This window comes from Monodelphis domestica, chromosome 8 (assembly GCF_027887165.1).
Source record: "Monodelphis domestica isolate mMonDom1 chromosome 8, mMonDom1.pri, whole genome shotgun sequence".
Lineage (NCBI taxonomy): Eukaryota > Metazoa > Chordata > Mammalia > Didelphimorphia > Didelphidae > Monodelphis > Monodelphis domestica.
The window spans coordinates 242,009,302-242,034,060 of NC_077234.1; the positions used below are offsets into that span (position 1 = coordinate 242,009,302).

At 35.5% G+C, this 24,759-nt stretch overlaps 2 protein-coding genes across 2 annotated transcripts; both read right to left on the reverse strand.

Moving 5' to 3' along the window:
• Positions 1 to 9,186: 9,186 nt before the first annotated feature.
• On the reverse strand, positions 9,187 to 10,125 carry LOC100619073 (olfactory receptor 5AC1-like). Its single transcript, XM_003341798.1, has one exon. It carries the CDS (start codon positions 10,123 to 10,125, stop codon positions 9,187 to 9,189), a length of 939 nt encoding a protein of 312 aa, XP_003341846.1.
• A 13,370-nt stretch (positions 10,126 to 23,495) lies between these two features.
• Positions 23,496 to 24,419, reverse strand: LOC100031274 (olfactory receptor 5AC1-like). The gene has a single exon (XM_001380543.2). The coding sequence runs from the start codon at positions 24,417 to 24,419 to the stop codon at positions 23,496 to 23,498; it is 924 nt and encodes a 307-aa protein (XP_001380580.2).
• Positions 24,420 to 24,759: the final 340 nt, after the last annotated feature.

The window sequence follows — 24,759 nt, forward strand, 5'->3', positions numbered from 1 at the left end:
TCATTCTGAATCACAATAGATTACAAGATGTCCCTTCTTAACAGTGAGGGAGAGATTCTGGGCTTGCTCCTTAAAGATGGAGAAGTGAGTCAGGACCAAATCTAAGAGGGTAGATGTTTGTTGGCCCGTGAGGACTATTAAAGGCCCAAATATAGAAAGACACACAAGACATACAGTAAAGGTCAGACAACAAATAGACATATAAGCCAAACAACAGAGATACAGACTTTCACTAGGTTTCGGGGCAGGCAAGAGTACACTCCCCTGACTCCAAGGGCTTTTCTTAGAGATCCTGTTCCTTGGCACCTCTGCCAGTGTGGAAATTTTTCACACTCATCATCTAATGGTGCTCCTTAGGACTCACTGGGTCCTCAGAGGCCTCGAACCTCTGTTGCAGGGACCTGTTCCCTTGGGCAGGGGTCCTCTAACCACTCCAAAATTCCTGTCCCAAGCCCAACATGGGAGGGGGGCCTTTAACCACCACAAAGTTCCTACTGAGCGATCTTAACAAATCCTCCAGAAGGGAAATCTCTCAATCTCTCGAAACAACTCTTCCACTTCTTGGCCATTATGGCCCGGCTCCTCACAGAACTCGGGAACTGCATACTAGGTAGGTCCTCACTCAGAAACAGTGAAAGGGGGTCTTAATGGATCCGACTTGGAAATAGGCAGTCTCCATATAATCCGTGGAGCATGGAATCTGCTAGCTACTTAGCCATACGCCATGATTCAGACTCTCTCTTCTCCATACACATTCACACGGACAAACATACTCAGATTTCCCTTCAGGGAAACAAATATGTTTACCACTGTGTGGTGCAAACCTTTGGAATCCCAGAAGATCCCCCAAATGTTTGGTCCATTTCTGGTTCAGATTCCAAGGAGGAGACACACACGATAATGCAATACACAAGAGGTACTTTCTTCAAGCTATAGCTTGGGACTCCACAAGAAGTGGAAGACCCCGAGCATTGTAAAGGCCTGGTTTATATAGAGGAGCTAGCGATGGGGGTCATCTTGAGAATCAGGCGCCAAAAGGGAATACACATCAATCTTAGTCCCTGTAACCCAGATGTTTGCTTTTAACATATGGTCTGGCCAGTGACCTAGGACAGGTCAGTGAAAGCTGAAGTCTTGAGATAACAGATCCTTATGGCACTACATAAATAAGGATATGTCAGTTTTAGTTCTTGGGACAAGGGGCCCATTAGGGTGTCATCTGGAGGGCAAGTTCTCATGAAAACATTATGTTTCTTCAATTTCCCCAGAAATGCTCTCCGCAGAGCCCCAGGGTTCTGACTTGGGGTAGTATCTAGGCGGCTGACTCTGTGATAGCTGCCAATTTGGACCTATCACTTTCCTAAATAAAGACTTGGTTTTTGCTGACTACTCTCTGAGTTATTTCCAGTTAACAGTTATAAAAAAGAGGAGGGAATACATTTGATATGTTTGAAGGAGATTAAATTGGGTTGATATAAAAAAAAGTGTGTTATGTGTGAGATAAGATTATTGTTAAGAAAATGAGAACATTTCTTCATTAATGACATAAGAACTCCCCCCAAAGAACTAATGATTTCTCAAAAAATAAGGGATGACGAATAAGGTATAATTAGCACTGCATAGCATGTAAAGAAAAACTGATTAGGTAACTAAGGACAGGGAATGCAAAAGGAAACTTAGAAAGGAATAGCTGATTACAAATTGATAAATATAAGAAAGATAAAGTACTTATAAATAAATGGAGATTCCATGATGTTATCATAAAAGGAAGTGGTACAAAGGCAAATAAATAACTAAAGGAATAATGAGATAACAAAATTCATGGGATACATTTGGAGCAATGGAAAAATCCTAATAAATAATAGAAGAGAGGAATTTTGAAAAGAGAGACATAAGATCCAGTAGAGCAATGAGCAGCTCATGCAGGGGAGGGACAGAAAGGAAAAAACCCAAGATTCCATTTAGAGAAGAGAAGCTGTGAGAACTCAAATCTGCCAGCTCACTCACTACTCCAGCTGAGAGCTTGAGAAGAAGACCTCTGAGGCTGGAGGTCCCCCTGGACATCAACTGCTTCCTAGTGAACCCCTGAAATCTCTTACTCAGCTCAAATATTGCAAACTGGACTTTGAAAGAAGCCATCTACTGAAAAAAATCCTCTCAAAGATTTCTCCACCTCTCTATCCCCATCTTGCCCTGAACTCCATCATCCTAAACAGATTATCTCAGGAGTAAGGACAAACCAGCAGCTGATCAGAAGAGCAGTTTAGGTCTAGAGCCTGGACCCCTGAGTTTTGGGGGAGTCAGTCTGCCAGTCAGTACGGATTCCTGCTACCCACTTTCCTCACCCAATACCTTCATGTCTCCCTTCCCTGAGTGATCCCCAAATGAAGTGTCACAATTTATATCAGGTCTGCTTACTTTCTGACACTAAGGAAGGGGACTGAAGACTTGGGGAGAATTTTACCTCTGCCAAAGAGGAGGATTAGCTCAAGACACTGGGTACCCAACAACTAGATGCAAAGAGCAACCTTCTCCCCTGGGCTGAGGAGTAACCCCAAGTCCTAAAGAGAAGAAGTCACAGTTAGAGTATTGGAAGGACCCAGAGGCAGGAGTCTATCCTGCCTCCCAACAATAACTGAGATCAACAAGGGAGGCAGCGAATCAATTCACTAAAGCTTTTGCCCCTAAGTAAACCTCCACTTTCCAGACCCATTCTCTGATTTTTCTGTGATATTCTCTGATATTCCGTCCCTCAAGGAGACATAACCGGGTTACCTTTCCCAAAGGAAAGTGAGGGGAAAATCCATCTCTTTCTTCTCTCCAATTCCCTCAACTCTTCCTCTCCTTCTCTCCAGTTCCCCAATGTAGATGGGTGTGACCCCCCTTACTGGCCATATATTACAGTGGCACCCCAGTAAGCTGGACAAAGAAAAAGCCGCCATTAACAATAACAACTGGCAGTTGAGAGAGACTGGGGGGAGGGAAAGCCATCTTGGACATAGAACTCTGAACAAACTCACAGCAGTGAAGGGGCTCACAATATAGATTTAAACAGTCATCTTTTTTTTTTACCTTTGGGAGTGGCTTGAACAGATATCTTAGTAAAGGCTGGGAACAGAAAGAAGCAGAATATATCAGAAGATACTTGTGCACTGGCCTGGTGCTAGTGACGCTGGCCCTTTGGTATTACTCAATCTTTCAGGCAATTTCCACCATATTCCATGATTTCCTGGGGGCAGTCATGAATATTACTAAATACTGGGAGCAAATGAAAATAAAAATGACATCTTTATCGTCAATGTTCCCAACAGTATATGAATCTGTCATGATGATGTGGCAGTTTTACTCAACAAGAAGGAAGGACCTTAAAGTGATCTTGTGCATGGGTGACATTAATAATATATACAACAAACTAGACAAAGTATTCCCCCAGATGGCAGCCAAGAGAGACCTGGACCAAGACTTTATGGCAAAGATAGAGAAACTGGGGATGGGTAAGGACAATATGGCAGATACAATCACAATTACACTAGCAAAGACAAGGACAAGGACACTGAGACAGTAACAACAAGAGCTCTGACTGTAGGAATTTCCACAAAGAAAGTAATGGTGAATAGCAGACCAATACAGAAGCCATACAACCTAAGGGAGCTACAGAGGCCCAAAAGATCATGCCTCTCAGATTTTGCAATGTTTAAATCAGACTCAAGCATCCTCCATATAAAAGTCTACAAAGCTTTCACTGCACAGGATTTAGAAACCCTCCAGAAGAGAATGCCCCATTTCTGTACCAAACCTTTCAAATGCTTACATGAACTGAAGCATGCCTTCAAACTTTTTGGACCTACTTTTGAAAATGTAGAATGTTTACTTTGGGAACTTTTTAGCTCCAAGAACATTCTCCTTAAAAAAACAAGAGAAGATGAAAATTTGACCAGCTGGCCAGAAATTCACTCAGATATGAAATATTCCCAGCCCCAAAATATGACTCATCTAAGAAAAGCTCATGAAGATCTCCTCAAAGCAATAAAAATCATTTTGTGTTTGCCCAGATGCATGGGGGAAATTTGAAAGGATTATGCAGAACCCAAAAGAGCATTCCTATATTTAACTCACTAAGCTACCAAAGAACGCAGAGGCAATTTTGGGGAACCCCAGGATAGTGAACAGGTAATACCCCATGTCAAGAGACAATTCCTATGGGAATATAATTCCATGCTTAAGAACTTTTACAAACACTACTGCCCACTATTTGAATCACTTTCATCACAAGAATTGCATGATTCTACCACATACCTACATGACACACACACACAGAACAACAGAGGGAGGAAGATTTAAAGCAAAAGTTAGAGGAAATGAAAGAGACATTGAGACAAAAGGAAATAGAAGAGTTCAAGAACTTAGCAACAATTAGAACTTTCCCATAACAAAAACCACAATGCTACCTCCCTAAGGAAATCTGAACTATAATTTCACATACAGAATTTCTTAGGGGAATACTATAGTGTTTTCTATAGAGTCTTTGATTCCTCATTTGAAAGAACAAGTTATGGTCATTATTTTGCAAGTGGAAAATAGTGATTGTATTATCTTTGGAAAATCATATGCCATTATGAATTCAATGCATTACTTTAATATATGTACAAAAACAATATTTAAAATTATTAGTTTTAGCAAAACTACATAATTAAATACTCCGAAATGAAGACAAATATTATAAAATATTTAAGAAGCTAAGAAAATAAAACAAATTAATAAAGCAAAATACATCTTGCCTATAACACTGAAATACTGTTTCATTCAGTTTTTTTCTAACTACAATGCAATAGGATTACATTCTAGTTCTCAATTTATGTAACTCATTTCTGATCACAAGATACACTTTTAATATTTGCTAATATGCTTAATATTTATTACTTTATTGAACTATAATATTGCAATATTCTATTCTATTTTATTTTGTTTAGTTATATTTTAGTTGAACATTAATGGGAATTTGAAAATTCTGAAGAAATTTATCTGATAATCTTGGGTTTCTAATTTTTATTAATGAACAAATATTCATCTTTCCTACATCACAGCTCCAAAGAAAAGCAAAACCATTGTAACAAGTAAGGGTTTTTAAGCAAAAAAAAAAATTTCCAACATTAATCATGTCTAAAATCTCATTTTGCATGCATGGCTTCTTCATTAGTAAGTAGCATTCTTTATCATCATCCTTTAGCATTGTTTATCCAACTAATTCTTTGGAATCTTTTTTGACCACTTAATCAGTTAGTTCCTAATTCTTTCAAAATATTTTTATGCTATTGTTATTCTAGGAACTATTTTTCACGGTTTTGCTCTTTTTAATAAATCAATGAACCAACAAATATTTTATAAATATCTATGATGTGCCAGATACTTCATTCTGCATTACTTCTTATGTCTATCTAGTTTTCTCTGAAACAGACCCTTTCATCACTATTTATGTAAAGATAGTATTTCTTTACCTTTATTTACCATGATACAGTCATTCCCTAAATGATAGATGGATGCCCCCTATAGTTTCCAGTTGTTTTCCACTATCTAAAAAGCTACTATAAACATTTTTGGATATATCAGCATTGGAAAACCTTTTCAGAGTGCACGTTCCCAGAGGGCAAATTCAAGCTGTCTGGGAGCCCCTGCATTAACAGAGAGAGTAAAGGGAAATGAACTTGCTTTGGGTAGCTGGACAGAGGGGTGGGGAATGAAAAAATGTCCTCAAGCATTGGGAAGGGGGGAAATGAAACAGCTCCCCAGTGCTGGATCTGCACAAGTGTCATGTCTTTGCCAGTGCTGGTATATATAGACCCTTTTGCTTTTTTGATTGATGACTTTGAGGTCTAGACCCAGCAATGGCATCATTTTCAATATATTTTTCAGATTTATTTTTTAAATCTTCTTTGCTAGCATTAGTTTACAAAGGTGAAATCTAAAGCCCACAGGAGGGAAATAATTGCAAAAGGCCTTTCTTTCCATAAATCATACAAATATATTGAAAATTATGAACTCACTAAATGCCTAAAGATACAACATCCAAATTTAATTCACTCTGACACATCATTGCCAAGTTTCCAGGAGAGCTAAAACAACAAGGAGAATATTGTGCATACAATGAAAAAGAAAGGCTTACCTCATAAAAATATCTGTTTTAGTTTTGTGGGATTTTCCTACAAACAACAGAAGGTAACATATATTATTCTCCCAAATTATGAGATCACGGATTGGATCAGACAATACGTTTTCCTACAAAGGCAAACATATCATTTGAATATAAAAGGTTACATGTAGGAATCCTCTCCCAGGACGGTACATTGGGGTGCTGCCTGTGTCCCTGTGCTCCTCGAGCATGGAGTGTGGGTCACGGGACAGTGACCTGGGCACTTGAGTCAAAAGTAATGGAGAAATTGATCTGGGGGTAAAAGGGAAGGAATAAAAGAGGGGCTCCAGGAAGCTCTGCTCTCTCTGTTCTTTCAGGTGTGCAGTCAAGGGAAGGTAGACTAAGGAATCTATTAGGGAACTGCTTAATGCACTCTGGAATTCATTGCTAACATGTAAAACAGGTGCCTTTTACTGACACTGAGTGACTACGTTTTGTCACATATATTGAATTTGATGCTGGTTTGTTTTAAGATGTAATTTTTTTAAGTTTACATATTAATCTAATCTAAGCTGTTCTGTTATACAATGTCACCTTCAGTAAGTAAGTTTTGGCTATAAGCTATATGTTTGGTTACATTGTCCTTATTTGTACCCACATGACCAAATGAAGTATGCTTTTCTCTCTCTACCCATTTTCCTTTTCCTATACTAGTAAAAATTAATAAACTCAATGGAAATTGAGCACCAGAGAATAATTTAGTTATTACAATGGTTACATCAAAGTCAACAATAATTTGAATAACTTAGGCACAATATTCAACTTCAAAGTCAAGAAAATCTTGAATATAAAAACAGCTAAATCAATATCAGATTGCTTACAGTCTCAGTGAGGGCAAAAAAAGAGAAAGAGAATTTGAGATTCAAAATAATTTTAAATGATAAAAAATTGTTTTTATGTTTATTGAAGGGAAAATTAAATTTAAAAAAGGAAGAAAAATACTACTTTTGACTATTGTTAGCTACATGAACTTGGACACATCATTTAATTTCTAAGATCCTCAAATAATTCCCTAGGATTAGTTTTACAAGGAGGAATGTAAGGCCTCAGAAACTTCCTACCTGTGGGACCCTGGATAAGTCACTTAACCTCCATTGTCTAGACTTTAGTGATCTTCTGCCTTACACCAATTCACAGTAATGTATTCTAAGACAGAAGGAAAGAGTTTTAAAGAGGGGGGAAAAAAGAGGAATGTGAAGGCCAAAGAGGAAAAGTGATTGCCTAAATTCAAGCAGCTGATAAAACTAAATGAAAAACTATAGCTAGAATTTAAACCAAGGCTTTAGGAGAACAAATCTATATTATTTTCACAGTTACATACTGTATCCCAATATAATCTAATCCAAACCTTTACCACCCCATTTCCCAACAGTTCCATTTAGAGAAGGAAGTTAAACAAAACTAGCATTCAGAGCCCTCCTCATTGCTAACTTTTAAACAAAGGATATAATTAGGAGCACTTGCCAGTCTGTGAACTTGGTACCTGAGTCATAGGTGGGATGCTATCACCATTGTTAGGAAGAATTATCACACAAGGAATTCCCATGTAGCCAAGAACATAGATCTCTATTCAGATATGGATAGAAGGATCAGTTTTAAATCAGGATTCATTTGCCAAAGTAAGAACAGAAGACCTTCAAAATACAACTAGTTCATCAGTCTAAGTGCTTTAATCAATAGATACTTTGCAAATACTATTATACTAGTCTCAATCTCAATGCAATCATCATAGGAGGATTAAATACAAAAGTTGCAATGGTTATTGAGGGGGGAAAGAGAAGAAAATTATTTCACAGATAGGCATACTATATACTCATACTATAAATATATGCAAGCATATATTTTATACACATATATGGTATTTAATCTACTAAAGGTTTAATATACACCCATGAATATATGTACATCAATAAAAAAGAAAATAAATCAAAAATTAATATGGACATTCAGAAGGAATGGATCCTACAGCATAACAATGATCTTTAGGAAGGAGATAAGAATTTTCATAAAAGTTAGAGTTATTACTTATTAAAAAGGAGGAGGCAGTGTATGTAATGTGTTTGAAGGAGAGTGGATTGTGTTGATGCAAAGAAAAGTATTTTAACTTTGAGATAAGATTAGTGTTGATGAAATGAGAACATTTCTTCATTAATGACATAAGAACCTTCCCTACAGAATTAATGATATATCAAAAAATATGAGAGTATAAATATGATATAATTATCACTGCAGAACACCTTCACAAAAACTGATTAGATGTCTGAGAACAGAGAATACAAAAGGAAATGTAGAAAGGCATAGCTATTACATAAGTTCTATAACAATTATGATTTGATTAAAAACTGATCAGTGAGAAAAGTACTTATAAATATTTGGAAATTCAATAATATCATCATAAAAAGGAGTGATTCAAAGGCAAGTCAATAATTAAAAGAATAATGAGATAATACAATTTGTGAAATACATTTAAAGTAATAGAAAATCATAACAAATATTGCAGAAAAATGAGACCAATCATTGAGCAAATCAAAAAAAAACACAGGCAGAGGCAGAAACAAACTCTCTTGATCTGATTATCATTAAGATAACAAAAATATTTCATTTCACTTTTGATAATAGTCTTTAACACATTTTATAGTCAAATGTTCATATTCAAATAGGTTTGGAAAGTAAGTCTTTTGTACAGCATTCTGGTCTTGCTTTTCAATTAGTTAGTAGCTACAGCACATTGGATAATATGTCAGCATACTATGCAAACTCCCTAAAGCCTGTCCCCTTTAAAAGCCATCATTGGCTTAAATTAAATTTTTCATTTCTAATAGATCCATTGTAGAAGAAAGAGTCTCTAGTGGAGGCACAATAGCTCTACTACATACAGAGATATTTTTAGTTGGCACATATTAATCATTTTTGACATTGAGAATTGTCTCTGGCACAGCTAAGTATCTCCTGAAAGATCTGAAAATTTCATTAAATTTATCAAGAATAATTTACCAACTTCACTTGAGAAATTTTATTTTTTTTATTACTTTCCTCAAGGCAGCAAGAACTTCTTTGTTTCTCAGGCTGTAGATAAATGGGTTTAATAGAGGAATTATGATTGTGTAAAACAAGGAGTACATTATATCCTGATCCTTGGCACCACCAGATCCAGGAAACACATACATTATTAAAAGGGTGCCATAGAATAAAGAGACAGAGAGCAGATGTGCACTACAGGTAGAGAAGGCCTTTCTCCTGCCAGTTTCAGACTTAATTCTCAGGATGGCAAGAAAGACATAAGTGTATGAGATTAAGATTGTCATAACACTAAAAGATTGTATGGAGAGAGCACAAATGAAAAGTACTATTGCATTAACTGATGGGTCAGTACAGGAAATCTTAAACAATGGTAAAATTTCACAGTAGAAATGATGTATTATATTTGATCTACAGAAGGTTAATCTAAATAACAAACCCACATGTATCATGACATAAAGACATCCAATTGTATATGAAGCAATCACCAATTGAATGCAGAGCCTATTAGACATCCTCACTGGATATAACAGAGGTTTGCATATGGCTGCATAACGATCATATGCCATCACTGCCAAAAGGAAGCATTCTGTCGATGCACTGACACCAAAAAAGTAAAATTGGGCCATGCATTCTGAAATGGATATAGATTTTTCTTGGGATAAGAAGTTCATGAGCATCTTAGGGGTCACGGAAGAGGAAGTCCAAGCATCTGCAAAAGCTAAACTACTCAGGAGTATGTACATGGGTGTGTGAAGGTGAGAATCCATCCAAACAAGCACCACCAGACCAATATTCCCCACCATGGTTGTGACATAGATCACTAAAAATATAGGGAAGAGCACGAGCTGAATTTCTGGGCGATCTGTAAGGCCAGTGAGAACAAACTCTGTCACCAGTGTCATATTCTCCTCCATCATAATCCCATTGTGGATGCTCACTGAAAGAAAAGATGAAAAATAATGAAGACATTTACCAACAACTCTATGAAACAATTTTTTCTGTACTTGGTGCCCTTCAGCTTTAATTTTCCTTCTTTAAGAAAAGAAGTACTTTAGAATAATGATCCAATTCCTTTCTGGGATTAGAATAAAATAAAATGAATCTGAGAGACACCTGTAACTTTAAGAAAGGAGATTTAGGAATTTTTTAATGTGAAGATTAAGAAGAAAAACATGTATTTCTTTATGATTCTGGAATCAGTGAATAATGCATTTTATATATAATTTGATGTTTCTGTAACTATTTACAGATTTAAATACCAATTTATATACATTAATTTAGTTGAATCTTATTGATCCTGAGAAAAGTATTATAGACCTTATTATGCCAATTTTATGAATGAGTAAATAGGGTGTGAGTGCTTGTGTCAGACAGTATTGCAATTAGATCCCAGGTCTCCCTGATTCCTGGTTCAGTATTCTATCCCCTATGTCTGTATATGGGGGTGCCCGTTGAGGTATAGTTACAGGTCCAATTCCACCTAGGTGATTTTTATGTAAATGTATTCATTTTTTTACATTAAAATACCTGGTTAACTCCTACTCATACTTCTCCCCACTACAGAAGATAGAATTTGATGAAAAGAAAAATATATATATTAAACTTTGCCTTGCTGATTTCTACTTATCAAGTTTTTCTCTGGATATGGGCATACACAAGTCAAGCTTCAAACAGTATTTCCATTACTATGTATGATGTTATCTTGGTTCTGCTTGTTTCATTCTTCATAATTTCATGAAGGACTCTCCAATTTTGGAAAAGATAAGGGATTTGAGAAAGAGAGACAGAGACAAAGAGAATAAGTGAGACAGATTCAGACATACAGAAAGACAGACAGAGAGAAAGAGATTCATTCCCTGAGGATTTCCATCAACAGAATACTGTTTGGAATAGTTTAAAATGTTTTCTGCCTTTATTTGTATAATTGATATTACATTGCTTGCCTTCTCAAGAATTGGATGTGGGGTGGCATGAATAAAAGAATTTCCAACTCAATAAAAGTTTCATCAATGTTAAAAAAATTTTTAATATAATTGGGATATGTTCATCAAAATAAATAGCAATTTATTTAAGTATCTGCACACAAGCAGAGGCGTCAGATAACGTTTATTGTCATGATCCACTGAAATGTAAGGTTTGATTCTTTCACAGTTTTCCCAACTCAAAGTTTTAATGGTTCTTCTCTATAAAAATATAAGGAAATTATGTAATAAGGATGTTTCATACAGATTATCTCTAGAGATTTGCCCAGTCTGAGGTGATTTCAGAAATAGATCAACTCTTCATTTCATGATCATTTTAACTTGCACCGTTTTCTTTTGTCTTTTATAAAAAATAAATGATATTGGCAGAGCTTTATGGTTTGCAAAGTCTTTCCCACACATTTTCTTATGAGATCCTTAGAACAATGCTCTAGAAAGAGCTCCAGCACTTCCTATCTGCCAGCCACCCTGCTAGGACTTTACAGATAGTATCTTCTTTGCTGCTCATATCAACCCTGAACCCAAGTGCTGTTTTTTCCCTGTTTTAAAGCTGAAGAAATGGGCTCAGACAGAGATCATGACTTGCTCAGGATCTCCCAGTGTTCCTGGCTGAGAATAGATTTGAATTCAGTCTTCCTGACTCCAGTCACAGGGCTCAATCTACTGAGTCACCTAGTACTAATGATGACGATAACACCACCACAAGTATTACCATTCCTACTTTAGAGCTGAGATAACAGAGAAAAATCATTTCTCCATGCTCACACAAGCAGTAAGTGTCTGACACAGGACCTGAGTCCAACATCTTCAAACTTCATCCACTTCCTTACTCAGAGATGAGAGGTTGCTTGTCTTTGGACTCCCAGGGCTTGGCCTCCTGCTAGGCAGCTAAGCATCACTTCATGAATGTGGATGACTAATTGATCACAGACAACACTATGACATATTTGACATTTAAATTTGAGGCTAAAGAAGTAAACATCAATGCATGATCCTGGATGCTCTTTGCACAGAAATAGCAACATATTACTAAAAGTGAAAGAATTTTTGTTGTTGTTGATCTTCTTTGCAAAAAGTACAGAAACAGAAATGACTCCTCTCTTACCTGAATTCTCTAAAAGACTTTGTAGACCAGTAAAGGGAACAAGCACTCACTCTGGAGTCAGAGGTCCTATGTTGTAATTCCTTTACATTCTGACCCTTACAACCTGACTGAAGTGGGTGCAATCACAATCCTCTAGCCCTCAGTTTCCTCATTTGTAAAATGAGAATTTTAGACAAAATAGCAGGTTAGATATTTTTCCTTAGACCTGAGAGCAGTTCTTTTAGGAACTAAAATAGCTGTAGAAATGGAAAGGCCAATAAGAATTTATTCCTAGTATATTAATTCTCTCAGGTAACAATGCCTGAAGGGAATCATTTATATTTCCATTCAGTTCCAAATCTGAGTATGAAGCCAATGAAAATCCCTCAGTCCCAATAAAGCACCCCCTAAAGGATGGATTTAAATTTGTTTCACTGAGTGCTGAGAGCTAATCATTACATCATGGCAAATGCATGATGTTATATAGTTTAAATTATATCAAATAAAAATACTCTCTTTGCTATCCAGGGTCTTTGAAGGTCTGACTTTGCTCACTTTCTCAGCATAGACTTGAGTTCAAGGCTTCTTTCCTTTGTAATAATTCATTTGTAAGTATCTGGTTTGGCCTGACTGGTTAGCTTTATTAGATTGAGCATCTTCCAAATGGGGTCACCATTTTCAATTCAACCAAGAGTAATCATCTTAGCTACCCAATGTATCGAGTGTCAAACAATGTATGGAGCCACAGAATGTGGGATTAAACTGTTCATCATTTCTCAAAACATATTCACTTCCATATTTTGACTTATTATAGACATGTCAGGCATAGCAAAACAGTACATAGCATATGGATAGTACTGACTGATGCAACCCAACAAAGATTATTGAGTGTGTAACAATATTGAATTCAGTGATAGGATACAAGAAGAATACGTGTTAGCATCCCATTTTTTTTAAACCCTTACCTTCCGTCTTAGAGTCAATACTGTGTATTGGCTCCAAGGCAGAAGAGTGGTAAGGGCTAGGCAATGGGGGTCAAGTGACTTGCCCAGGGTCACACAGCTGGGTAGTGTCTGAGGCCAGATTTGAACCTAGGACCTCCCGTCTCTAGGCTTGGCTCTCAATCCACTGAGCTATCCAGCTGCCCCCAGCATCCCATTTTCAAGGGGCTTACAACTGACATGAGAAAAGAGTGTTTCTGAACACAAAACAATTAGAAGAAAACAAAATAAGACATTTAAAATCTTTTCTTTTCTTCTAAGCCTTAAACAAACATTTCCAACAAGACACTAGTATGTTATACTAGTGACAATAATAATAGTAGAAGTAATGATAAGCATGTACTATCATCTCCTGTATACCACACACTACTGAGGGCGTTGCTAATTTCATTTCATCCTCCCAAAACCCCTGGGATGTAAGTGCTATTATTATTCCCATTTACTGTTAAGGAAGTTGAAGCAAACAGAGGTGGTTTGTTTAAGTTCAGATAGCTAGTAACTCTCTAAGACTGGATTTGAACTCAGATTCTCCTAACTGTAGGCCAAATCATCTATTCGCTTACATTCCTTGACTGCCTGAAGTGTTAAAATTATCTTTTATTCTTTCCTCCTCTCATTCCTTGTATCTACTTATCACCTTGTTTGCTGAAATGGTTTGCTCAGTATAACAAAACTAACAAGTGTCTGGGACCAGATTTGAATTCAGAAAAATGGGTCTTCCTGATTTTTACTGACCTTCCATATTGATCTTCAGCAAAATCTCTGAAATCTGTCTCCTTTCTTTCTCCCTGTACCACAAGACTAGGGCAGGCTCCATCTGGACTAGAAAACTGTCACATTCTCCTAACTGGTTCTCACTCCTAATCACTAACTCTTCTGCTCTCTCCTGCACTCTCCTGCCTAACTGATCTTCCTTAATGCACATCACTACATAATTCAGGACACCCTCTTAATGCCAAGTAAATTGCAAACTCCAATACCCCATAGTCAAGGCAGGGTGAAGTTGCGGACACAGTAGTGGGCATGAAAGTGGAAGACCTAAAGTCCTGATCATCCCTGGTCCTTCTTTATGAGTACATTATGGTTGATGATAATGGTACCTCCTCTACCTTTGGGTTCTATGAGAGAAGTTTTTTAACCCTATATAAATATAAATATAAACCATTATCATTCAAGACTCCATAACTTGTGAATATCCTTCCCTTCTAGCCCTACTTTCCCCTCATATCTCTCTCAAACACTCTATCCATGCGAGGCTACCATCCTTCTCTGAAATGTGATCTGTGCCCCATCACCACCATATAATTCTGTTCTGACTCCTGCCCATGTGTGAACACGACACCTCATGAGTTCCTATCATCAGTGAAAGGCAACTTCAAGTGCTACCTCTTTTGGAAAGCTTTTCCTGATTCTTTTCAGTTGGTAAATTACTACATGAAATCTCATAAACCAATTTTCATTACAACCCACTGATGCATTTGTGAATGATTTTATATTTTGGTTATTTTAGAATAAAGGAGATCTGAATCTGATTGCAAGCAGTGAAGAAGGAGCTGTTTTTTGTTTTCTTTTATTTTCAGTCATGTCAGACTCTTTGGGGCTCCATTTTGGGTTTTCTTGGTCAAGATATTGGAGTGGTTTAATGAGCTTCCAGCTCATTTTACAGTGAGGAAATTTTGGAAAACTAGGTGAAATGACTAGTTCAGTCACAGAACTAATAATTATCTGGGACCAGATTTGAATTCAGGAAAATGGATCTCCCTGACTTTAGGCCCAATACACTGTGCCACCCAGTTGCTCCAAAGGAGCCAGGAGAGAATTGAAGACAGGAAAAGAAATTGAAGACAAGAAAAACAGAAAGAAAATTATCAGTGAATGGGGCATAATCTGAACAGAGGGAAAGGCAAGAGATGAAGGGCACATGTCTGAGGGACTGTCTTCACAAGGAAAAGACCACCTCAATCTCTGGAATGGAAGAGAATAAGGAAAAAATGGATCAAAACACAAAGGTTATGCATGAATAGAGAAATGGCATGACAAGGCCAATAAAACTTTAAATTGATTAATGCTTCCCATAATGTCCAGTCTCTGTTTTTATACCTCTGTAAATTATGTGTATAAACATTTTGCTTCTTAAAAGTTGGTAATAGAAAATACTAGCTGACCTCACTGAGAAAACAGATAAATCATTACTATTTTCTACAGAATATTTATCCATACATATAAATGTACATAGATATATTCATAAGTAAGGCCTTGATAAAATCTATGTACATTAGGAGTTTATGCCCTCCTTCCCTAAGGAAATCTGAACTACAATTTCACATGTAAAACTTCATAAGGGAACAGTATAGTATTTCTTTAGGGACTTCGATTTCTCATTTGAAAGACCAAGCTAAGTTGAAAAATAGTGAATTGGATTACTTTTGAAAAATCTTATTCCATTATTAATTCAATGCTGTATTTTAATACATATACACAAAAATTAATTATTAAAATTAATGCATATTAGCAAAAATAAATAAATATCCTAAGATGGAGAAAAATATTACATAAACTTTTAGCAGTTAATAAAATAAAAACAAATTAATACAGCAAAACATATTTTTATTCTAGGATCCTGCCTAAGACACTGAAATATTATTTTATAAAAAATTTTTCTGACTACAATAAATGTGGCTACATTCAGGTATATCTAATTCTCAGTATATAGAATTCATTTCAGATCACAAGATATACTTTTAGTATTTGCTCTCATTCTTAATATTTAACACTTTGTGGAGCTGTGATATTACATTATAATTTTCTGTTATGTTTTGCTTAATTATATTTCAGTTAAATGTATGACTTGCTTTTGTTAAAGGTAAATTAAACTCTGATCCTTGAATTCCAAAGAGTTTATTAATATTCAGTAGAATAAGAGAAGGCAGACAGATAGAGAGCTATACTGAACTAACTATATGGGTGCTCTTCTCATGGCTCTCTCTCTCTTTCTCTCTCTCTCTCTCTTTCTCAACCCACATCCTTTTGCCCCTGTGTCCAAGGGAAAAGAGAGAGCACAATTCCTTGTCTGGAACCTTTTAACCTCCCCCTCTCATCCAGGTCAAATTCAATTATCTCCCAATCAAGTACATAGTCCACAGTCCCAGTAGAGCACATGGAAGCAGGTCAGACCCAAATGCGTGATCCTGGGAAGGGATTTACTTCACCCTCTTTCACTTTTTGTTGTTATTACAATTTTAATAACAATGAACATGTTTGTTGAACTTCATCTTCTCTCTTTCTGTTATTTTCTGAATAATGTCCTGCCAATGGAATAGTTGACTTACAAAGTAATATTTGTTTTTCTGATTTATGTTACCTGTTACATTCATCAGGAACGTATGTTCCAATCTACAGTTCCAATTGTGTTTTAGAGTACTTGTTCTCCTACAAAAGTAATTATCTTAGATTTTATCATTGTTTTGACTCTGTTTGCAGTTTTATCCAATAAAATATATCTTCAAATCATCTTATTCTTTATATATTTAACTGGAAATTATACCATATTTTAGACAGTTTATTTTACTAGCCACAAACACAATAATTGTAATTGAATAACAAAATATGTGCAACATTTTCATTTTGATTCTGGTTATTAGCAGTTTACATTTCCTCCTTTAAAATTTTGAACCATTGTTATATTGAAAAGTAAATATTTTAAATCACTAATCTTATACATATTTTCAGTAACTTACCAATTCTGGAGGACAGGCTTTAATCTGTAAAATTTATGACAGATACTTTTTCTTTTAATTTTAAATATATTGCTTTTAAATTTATCATTTAATTTTAGTAGTCTCCTACTCATAATATATTTTTGAAAATCAATGAAAACCATAATAGTAAGAATCAAAATTATAAACAAACTCTAAAATAAGGCGAAGGTTAGCATCAAGGAAGGACTGAAGTTTTAGAGGGTACCCTAATCTCCCAGAGAACAGAGCCTACCTGTAAAAAGGCTGGGAAAATAGCAGACATAAAAAACCACTTAATTATAGAGAATTTTTATGGAAACAAAAATCAAAGCACAGACAGAAAAAAGGGGACATTGAAGACAGAGAAAACTCATGAGAAGTTCAAAAGAAAAATATGCATTGACTCAGAATCTGGAAGAGCTGAAAACAGATTTAAAAAATTAAATTAAAGAGACAGAGGAAAGATGGTGAAGAGAAATGAAAGCAATGCAAGAAGGAATGGACCATTGTTGGGTGTGTCCCCCAAAGAGAAAATAAGAAAAAAAAGACTTGTACAAAAATAATTATACCCTCGCTCTTTGTGATGGCAAAAAATTGGAAAACAAGGAAGGGGTTGTCCCTTGATTGGGGAAAGGCTGAACAAATTGTGGTATCTGTTGGTGATGGAATACTATTGTGCACAAAGAAACAATTAACTGGAGGAATTCCATGTGAACTGGAAAGACCTCCAGGAATTGATGCAGAGCAAAAGGAGTAGAACCAGAAGAACATTGTACATAGAGTCTGATACATTATGATACAATTGAATGTAATAGATTTTTTTACTACCAGCAATGCAATGATCCAGGACACTCCAGAGGGACTTAAGAGATAGGACTCTATTCACATCCAGAGAAAGGACGGTGGAAATAGAAATGCAGAAGAAAAACATGTGATCGATCATGTAGTTTGATATGGATAGAATTGGGGGTTTTATGTCAAGAGATCACTCTATTGCAAATATGAATGACATGGAATTAGGGTTTTTTTAATTTTCATTTAATTGATTGATTTAGAGTATTTTTCCAGATTACAAAAATCATATTCTTTCCCTCTCCTCCCCCTGACTGCATCCCATAGTTGATGCACAATTCCACTGGCTTTTACATGTGTCATTGGACAAGACCTATTTCCATAATATTGATAGTTGCACTACAATGATCATTCAGGGATTATAACACCAATCATATCACCATTGACCCATGTGATCAAGCAGCTGTTTTTCTTCTGTGTTTCTACTCCCACAGACCTTCCTCTAAATGTGGATTGTGTTCTTTCTCATAAGTCCTGCAGAATTGTCCTGGATCATTACATTGCTACTTGATTGTACCACAGTGTATCAGTCTCTGTGTACAATGTTCTCCAGTTTTGCTCCTTTCACTCTGTATCAATTTCTGGAGGTCTTTTCAGTTCACATAGAATTCTTCCAGTTCGTTGTTTCTTTGAGCACAATAGTATTCCATCAACAACAGATTACACAATTTGCTCAGCCATTCCCCAATTGAAGGGCATCCCTTCATTTTCCAATTTTTTGCCACCACAAAGAGCTCAGCTATGAATATTCTTGTACAGGGCTTTTTCCTTATTATCTCTTTGAGGTACAAACCCAGCAGTGCTATGGCTGGATTAAAGGACAGATAGTCTTTTAGCACCCTTTGGTTATAGTTCCAAACTGCCCTCCAGAATGGTTGGATTAATTCACAACTCCACCCGCAATGCATTAATGTCCCAAATTTGCCACATCCCCTCAAGCATTCTTTACTTTCCATTGCTGTCATGTTAGCCAGTCTGCTAAGTGTGAGGTGATACCTCAAAGTTGTTTTGATTTGCATCTCTCTGATTGTAAGAGATTTAGAACATGATTTCATGTGATTATTAATAGTTTTGATTTCTTTAACTGAAAAATTGCCTATTCATGTTCCTCGCCCATTTATCTATTGGAAAATAGCTTGATTTTTTTCTACAATTCATTTAGCTCTTCATAAATTTGAGTAATTAAACATTTGTCAGAGGTTTTTGTTATGAAGATTGTTTCCCAATTTATTGCTTCCCTTCTGATTTTGGTTGCATTTGTTTGTTTGTACAAAAAAAATTAATTTGATGTAATAAAAATGATTTATTTTACATTTTGTGGTTTTTTTTCTGTTTTGTGAATGAGATGCTTCATATTTTCCTCAATTTTGTCATTCTTTTAATTTTGTTTTAAACTGTCCCACTGCCTTGTGAAGTCACTTAATTCTAGGTGTCATATTCTGGTTCTTAAAGATTGGATTTCATTCCTTGCTTTTTGATCATCCTTCTCCTTCTGGTCTCATTTTCTTTGGAGGTCATCTTTCATTCTCTTTACCTCATCTCTCATCTCCTTTGCCTCATCCTTTATCCTCTTTACCTCATCTTTCATCTCCTTTGTTTCATCTTTCATCCTGTTTGCTTCCTCTTTCATCTCCTTTGCCTCATTTTCAAGCTGGCTGATTTTGGCTTTCAAGACATTATTTTCTGTTTCAAGTTCTTAATTTTTAAGTTCTTTTCCCAATTGTCTTCAGTCTCTCTTAATTGTGTTTTTAATTGTATTTTGAGTTTATCCAAAGCCTGTATCCAATTTGCTGGGTTTTCGGTTTTATTGCTTGCCTCCTTCTCTGGTCCACTACCTCTTTGTTCATTGCCTGGTAGAAGCTGCAGATTTAAGTAAGTTCTTTTTTTCTTTTTCTGTTTTTTGCTCATATTTATCCCTTCTTTACTCCGTGCAGTTTCCTGGGCTCTTGCTCCTCTCGTTTTTTTTATGGTGTAGGGGTTTTCTATGAGTCTCCCTTCTTGGAGCTTTTTCAGTAGATCTCTCAGTGCATGCTGTGGGGTAGGGGTATTGGAGCTTGAGCTTCTATGGCCTCTGAAGGCTTTGATTGGATTAAAGTCCAGCAGTCTGTGGGGGAGGGGTTTTGGAGTTTGAGCTTCCCTGAACTCTGAAGACTTTTATGGGACTAAATCCATCTGGGTTTAGCTGGATATGCCCTGAGGCCAAAACCAAAAATAATTCAGCCATTCCCTAAATGATAGATGCCTCTGTAGATTCCAGTAATATTCCACTAATAAAAGTACAACTATAAACATTTTTTTATGTACAGATTCTTTTCCTCTTTTGTTTGATGACTTTGAGGTCTAGACCTAGTAATGTCATTGTTATTTTATCCATTATTTTCAATACATTTTTCTAATTTCTTTTGAAAAATTATATTTTCTATGGTTAGTTTACAAATGAGAAATCTAAAGTGCAGAGAGGGAAAGTAATTTCAGAAACCCTTTCTTTCAAGAAATAATACAAATAAATTAAAAAAGATTAATTCACAAAATGCCTAAATACAAAACACCAAAACTCAATTCACTCTGACACATCATTGTGAAATTTCCAGGAGAACTAAAATAAGGAGATTATTGTGCATACAATGGAAAAGAAAGGCATACAATATAAAAATATCTATTTTAATTTTGTAAGATTTTCCTACTAACAACAGAAGGTAACATATGCTACTCTCCCAAATAATGATATCAAAGACTGGATCCAAAAATAAGTTTTCCTACAAAGCTAAACATATAATTTGAATATATAAGGTTACTTTAAAGCCAATAGGAATTTTAATAATTTCGGCACAGAGTACTAACCTTAAACTCAAGAAAAGCTTGAAAATGAATACTAGCAAATTCACACCAGATTGCTTACCATCTCAGTAAGAACAAAAGGGAGAAGAATGAAGGAGAGAATTTGATCCAGGATTGTGCATTGGGGTGCTACCTGTGTCCCTGTGCTCCTAGAGCATGGAGTGTGGGTCATGGGACAGTGACCTAGGCACTTGAGTCAAAAGTAATGGGGAAATTGATCTGGGGGTAAAAGGGATGGAATAAAAGAGGGGGCTCCAGGAAGGTATGCTCTCTCTATTCATTCAGATTTGTAGTCAAGGGAAGGTAGACTAAGGAATCTATTAGGGAACTGCTTAATGCACTCTTGGATTCATTGCTAACATGTAAAACACTGACATTGAGTGACTACGTTTAGTCACATATATTGAATTTGATGCTTGTTTGTTTTAAGATGTAATTTTTTAAAGTTTACATATTAATGTAATCTAAGCTGTTCTGTTATACAATGTCACCTTTAGTAAGTAAGTTTTGGCTATAAGCTATATGTTTGGTTACATTGTCCTTATTTGTACCTACATGACCAAATAAGTACACTTTTCTCTCTCTACCCATTTTCCTTTTCCTATACAAGTAAAAATTAATAAACTCTATGGAAATTGAACACCAGAGAATAATTTAGTTATTACAGTGGTTACATCAAAGTCGACAGGAATTTGAATAATTTAGGCACAGATTTTTAACCTCAAAATCAAGAAAATCTTGAATATAAATACAGCTAAATCTATATCAGATTGCTTACAGTCTCAGTGAGGGTAAAAATGAGAGAGAAAGAGAGAATTTGAGATTCAAAATAATTTCAAATGATGAAAAATTGTTTTTATGTATATTGAAGGGAAAATTAAATTTAAAAAAGGAAGAAAAATACTACTTTTGACTATTGTTAGCTACATGAACTTGGACATATCATAAAAGGAGGAATGTAAGGCCTCAGAAACTTCCTAGCTGTGGGACCCTGGGTAAGTCACTTAAACTCCATTGGCTAGAATTTACTGATCTTCTGCCTTAGAACCAATACACAGTAATGGTTTCTAAGACAGAAGGAAAGGGTTTTAAAGAGGGGGAAAAAAGGAGGAAGGTGAAGGCTAAAGAGGAAAAGTGATTGCCTAAATTCAAGCAACTGATAAAACTAAATGAAAAACTAGGGTTAGAATTTAAACCAAGGCCTTAGGAGAACAAATCTATATTATTTCCACAGTTACATACTTTATCCCAAATAAGCTAATCCAACCTTTTCCAACCCATTTCTCAACAGTGGGATGCTATCACCATTGTTAGGAAGAATTATCACACAAGCAATTCCCATGTAGCCAAGAACAGAGATCTTTCCTCTATTCAGATATGGATAGAAGGATCAGTTTTAAATCAGGATTCATTTGCCAAAGTAAGAATGGAAGACCTTCAAAATACAACTAGTTCATCAGTCTAAGTGTTTTAATCAATAGATACTTTGCAAATACAATTATACTTGTCTCAATCTCAATGCAATCATCACAGGCGGATTAAATACAAAAGTTACATTTTTTGAGCGGAAAAAGAGAAGAAAATTATTTCACAGATAGGCATATTATATGCTTATACAATGAATATATACAAGCATATATTTTATACACATATATGGTATTTAATCTACTGAAGGTTTTATATACACCCATAAATATATGTACATCAGTAAAAAAGAAAATGAATCAAAAATTAATATGGACATTCAGAAGGAATGGATCCTACAGCATAACAATCATTTTTAAATAGGAAAGAGATAAAATTTTCCCAAAAGATAGAGTTATTACTTATTAAAAAGGAGGAAGTAGTGTATGTAATGTGTTTGAAGGAGAGTGGATTGTGTTGATGAAAAAAAAAGTTTTTTAACTTTAAGATAAGATAAGTGCTGACGAAATGAGAACATTTCTTCATTAAAGACATAAGAACCCTCCCAACAGAACTAATGATAGCTCAAAAAATAGGAGAGGATAAATGAGATATAGTTATAACTTCAGAACTCTATCACAAAAACTGATTAGATGCCTGAGAACAGGGAATAAAAAAGGAAGTGTAGAAAGGAATAGCTATTAAATAAGTTCTATAACAACTATGATTTGATTAAAAACTGATCAGTGAGAGGAAGTACTTATAAATAAATGGACATTCAATAATATAATCATAAAAAGGAGTGATTTAAAGATAAATCAATAATTAAAGGAATAATTAGATAATAAAATTTATGGAATATTTTAAAGTAATGGAAAATCTTAACAAATATTGCAAAAAAAAAATGAGACCAATTATTGAGGAAATAAAAAAACAGGCAGCCAGAGGCAGAAACAAACACTCTTAATCTGATTATCACTAAGACAACTAAAATATTTCATTTCACTTTTGAAATACTTATTAATACATTTCATCAACAAATAGGTTTGAAAAGTATGTCTTTTGAACAGCATTCTGGTCTTGCTTTTCAATTAGTTAGTGGCTAGAGTACATTGGATAATATATCAGCATACTATGCAAACTCCGTTAAGCCTTCCCCATTCAAAAGGCATCATTGGCTTAAATTAAATATTTCATTTCTAATAGATACATTGTAGAAGAAAGAGTCTGTAGTGAAGCCATAAAATCATGCAGAAACATTTTCAGATGGCACATATTAATCATTTTTGACATTAAGAATTGTCTCTGGCACAGCTAAGTCTATCCTCAAAGATCTAAAGATTTCATTAAATTTAACAAGAATAATTTACCAACTTCACTTGAGAAATTTTATTTTTTTATTACTTTTCTCAAGGCAGCAAGAACTTCTTTGTTTCTCAGGCTGTAGATAAATGGGTTTAATAAAGGAATGATAGTTGTGTAAAACAAGGAGAACATTATGTCCTGATCCTTGGCACCACCAGATCCAGGAAACACATACATTATTAAAAGGGTGCCATAGAATAAAGAGACAGAGAGCAGATGTGCACTACAGGTAGAGAAGGCCTTTCTCCTGCCATTTTCAGACTTAATTCTCAGGATGGCAAGAAAGACATATGTGTATGAGACTAAAGTTGTCATAAGAGTAAAGGATTGTATGGAGAGAGCAAAAATGAAAAGTACTAGTGCATTAAGGGATGCGTCAATACAGGAAATCTTGAACAATGGTAAAATTTCACAGTAGAAATGATGTATTAGATTTGATCTACAGAAAGTCAATCTAAATAACAAACCCACGTGGATCATGAGATGAAGAAATCCAAGTGTATATGAAGCAATCACCAGTTGGCTGCAGAGTCTATTGGACATCCTCACTGGATATAACAGAGGTTTGCATATGGCTGCATAACGATCATATGCCATCACTGCCAAAAGGAAGCATTCTGCTGTTGTACTGGCACCAAAAAAATAAAACTGGGCCATGCATTCTAAAATGGATATAGATTTATCTTGGGATAAGAAGTTCATGAGCATCTTAGGGGTCACCGAAGAGGAAGACCACGCATCTGCAAAAGCTAAGCTACTCAGGAATATGTACATGGGTGTCTGAAGGTGAGAGTCCATCCAAACAAGCATCACAAGACCAATATTCCCCACCATTGTTGTGACATAGGTCACTAAAAATATGGGGAACAGCAGGAGCTGAATTTCTGGGCGATCTGTAAGGCCAGTGAGAACAAACTCTGTCACCAGTGTCATATTCTCCTCCATCATAATCCCATTGTGGATGCTCACTGAAAGAAAAGATGAAAAATAATGAAGAAATTTACCAACTCTATGAAACAAATTTTTCTGTACTTCTTGCCCTGTCACCACCATGCCTTCAGCTTTAATTTTCCTTCTTTTAAAAAAGAAGTATTTTAGAATAATGATACAATTCCTTTCTGGGATTAGAATAAAATAAAATGAATCTGAGAGACACCTGTAACTTTAAAAGAGCATATTTAGGAATTTTTTAATGTAAAGACTAAAGAAGAAAAACATGTATTTCTTTATGATTCTGGAATCTGTGAATAATGCATTTTATATATAATTTGATGTTTCTGTAACTCTT

Bases quoted from the DNA above. Each gene is read 5' to 3' on its own strand.
- LOC100031274 (XM_001380543.2), bottom strand. From the start codon at position 24,419: ATGATGGAGGAGAATATGACACTGGTGACAGAGTTTGTTCTCACTGGC.
- LOC100619073 (XM_003341798.1), bottom strand. From the start codon at position 10,125: ATGATGGAGGAGAATATGACACTGGTGACAGAGTTTGTTCTCACTGGC.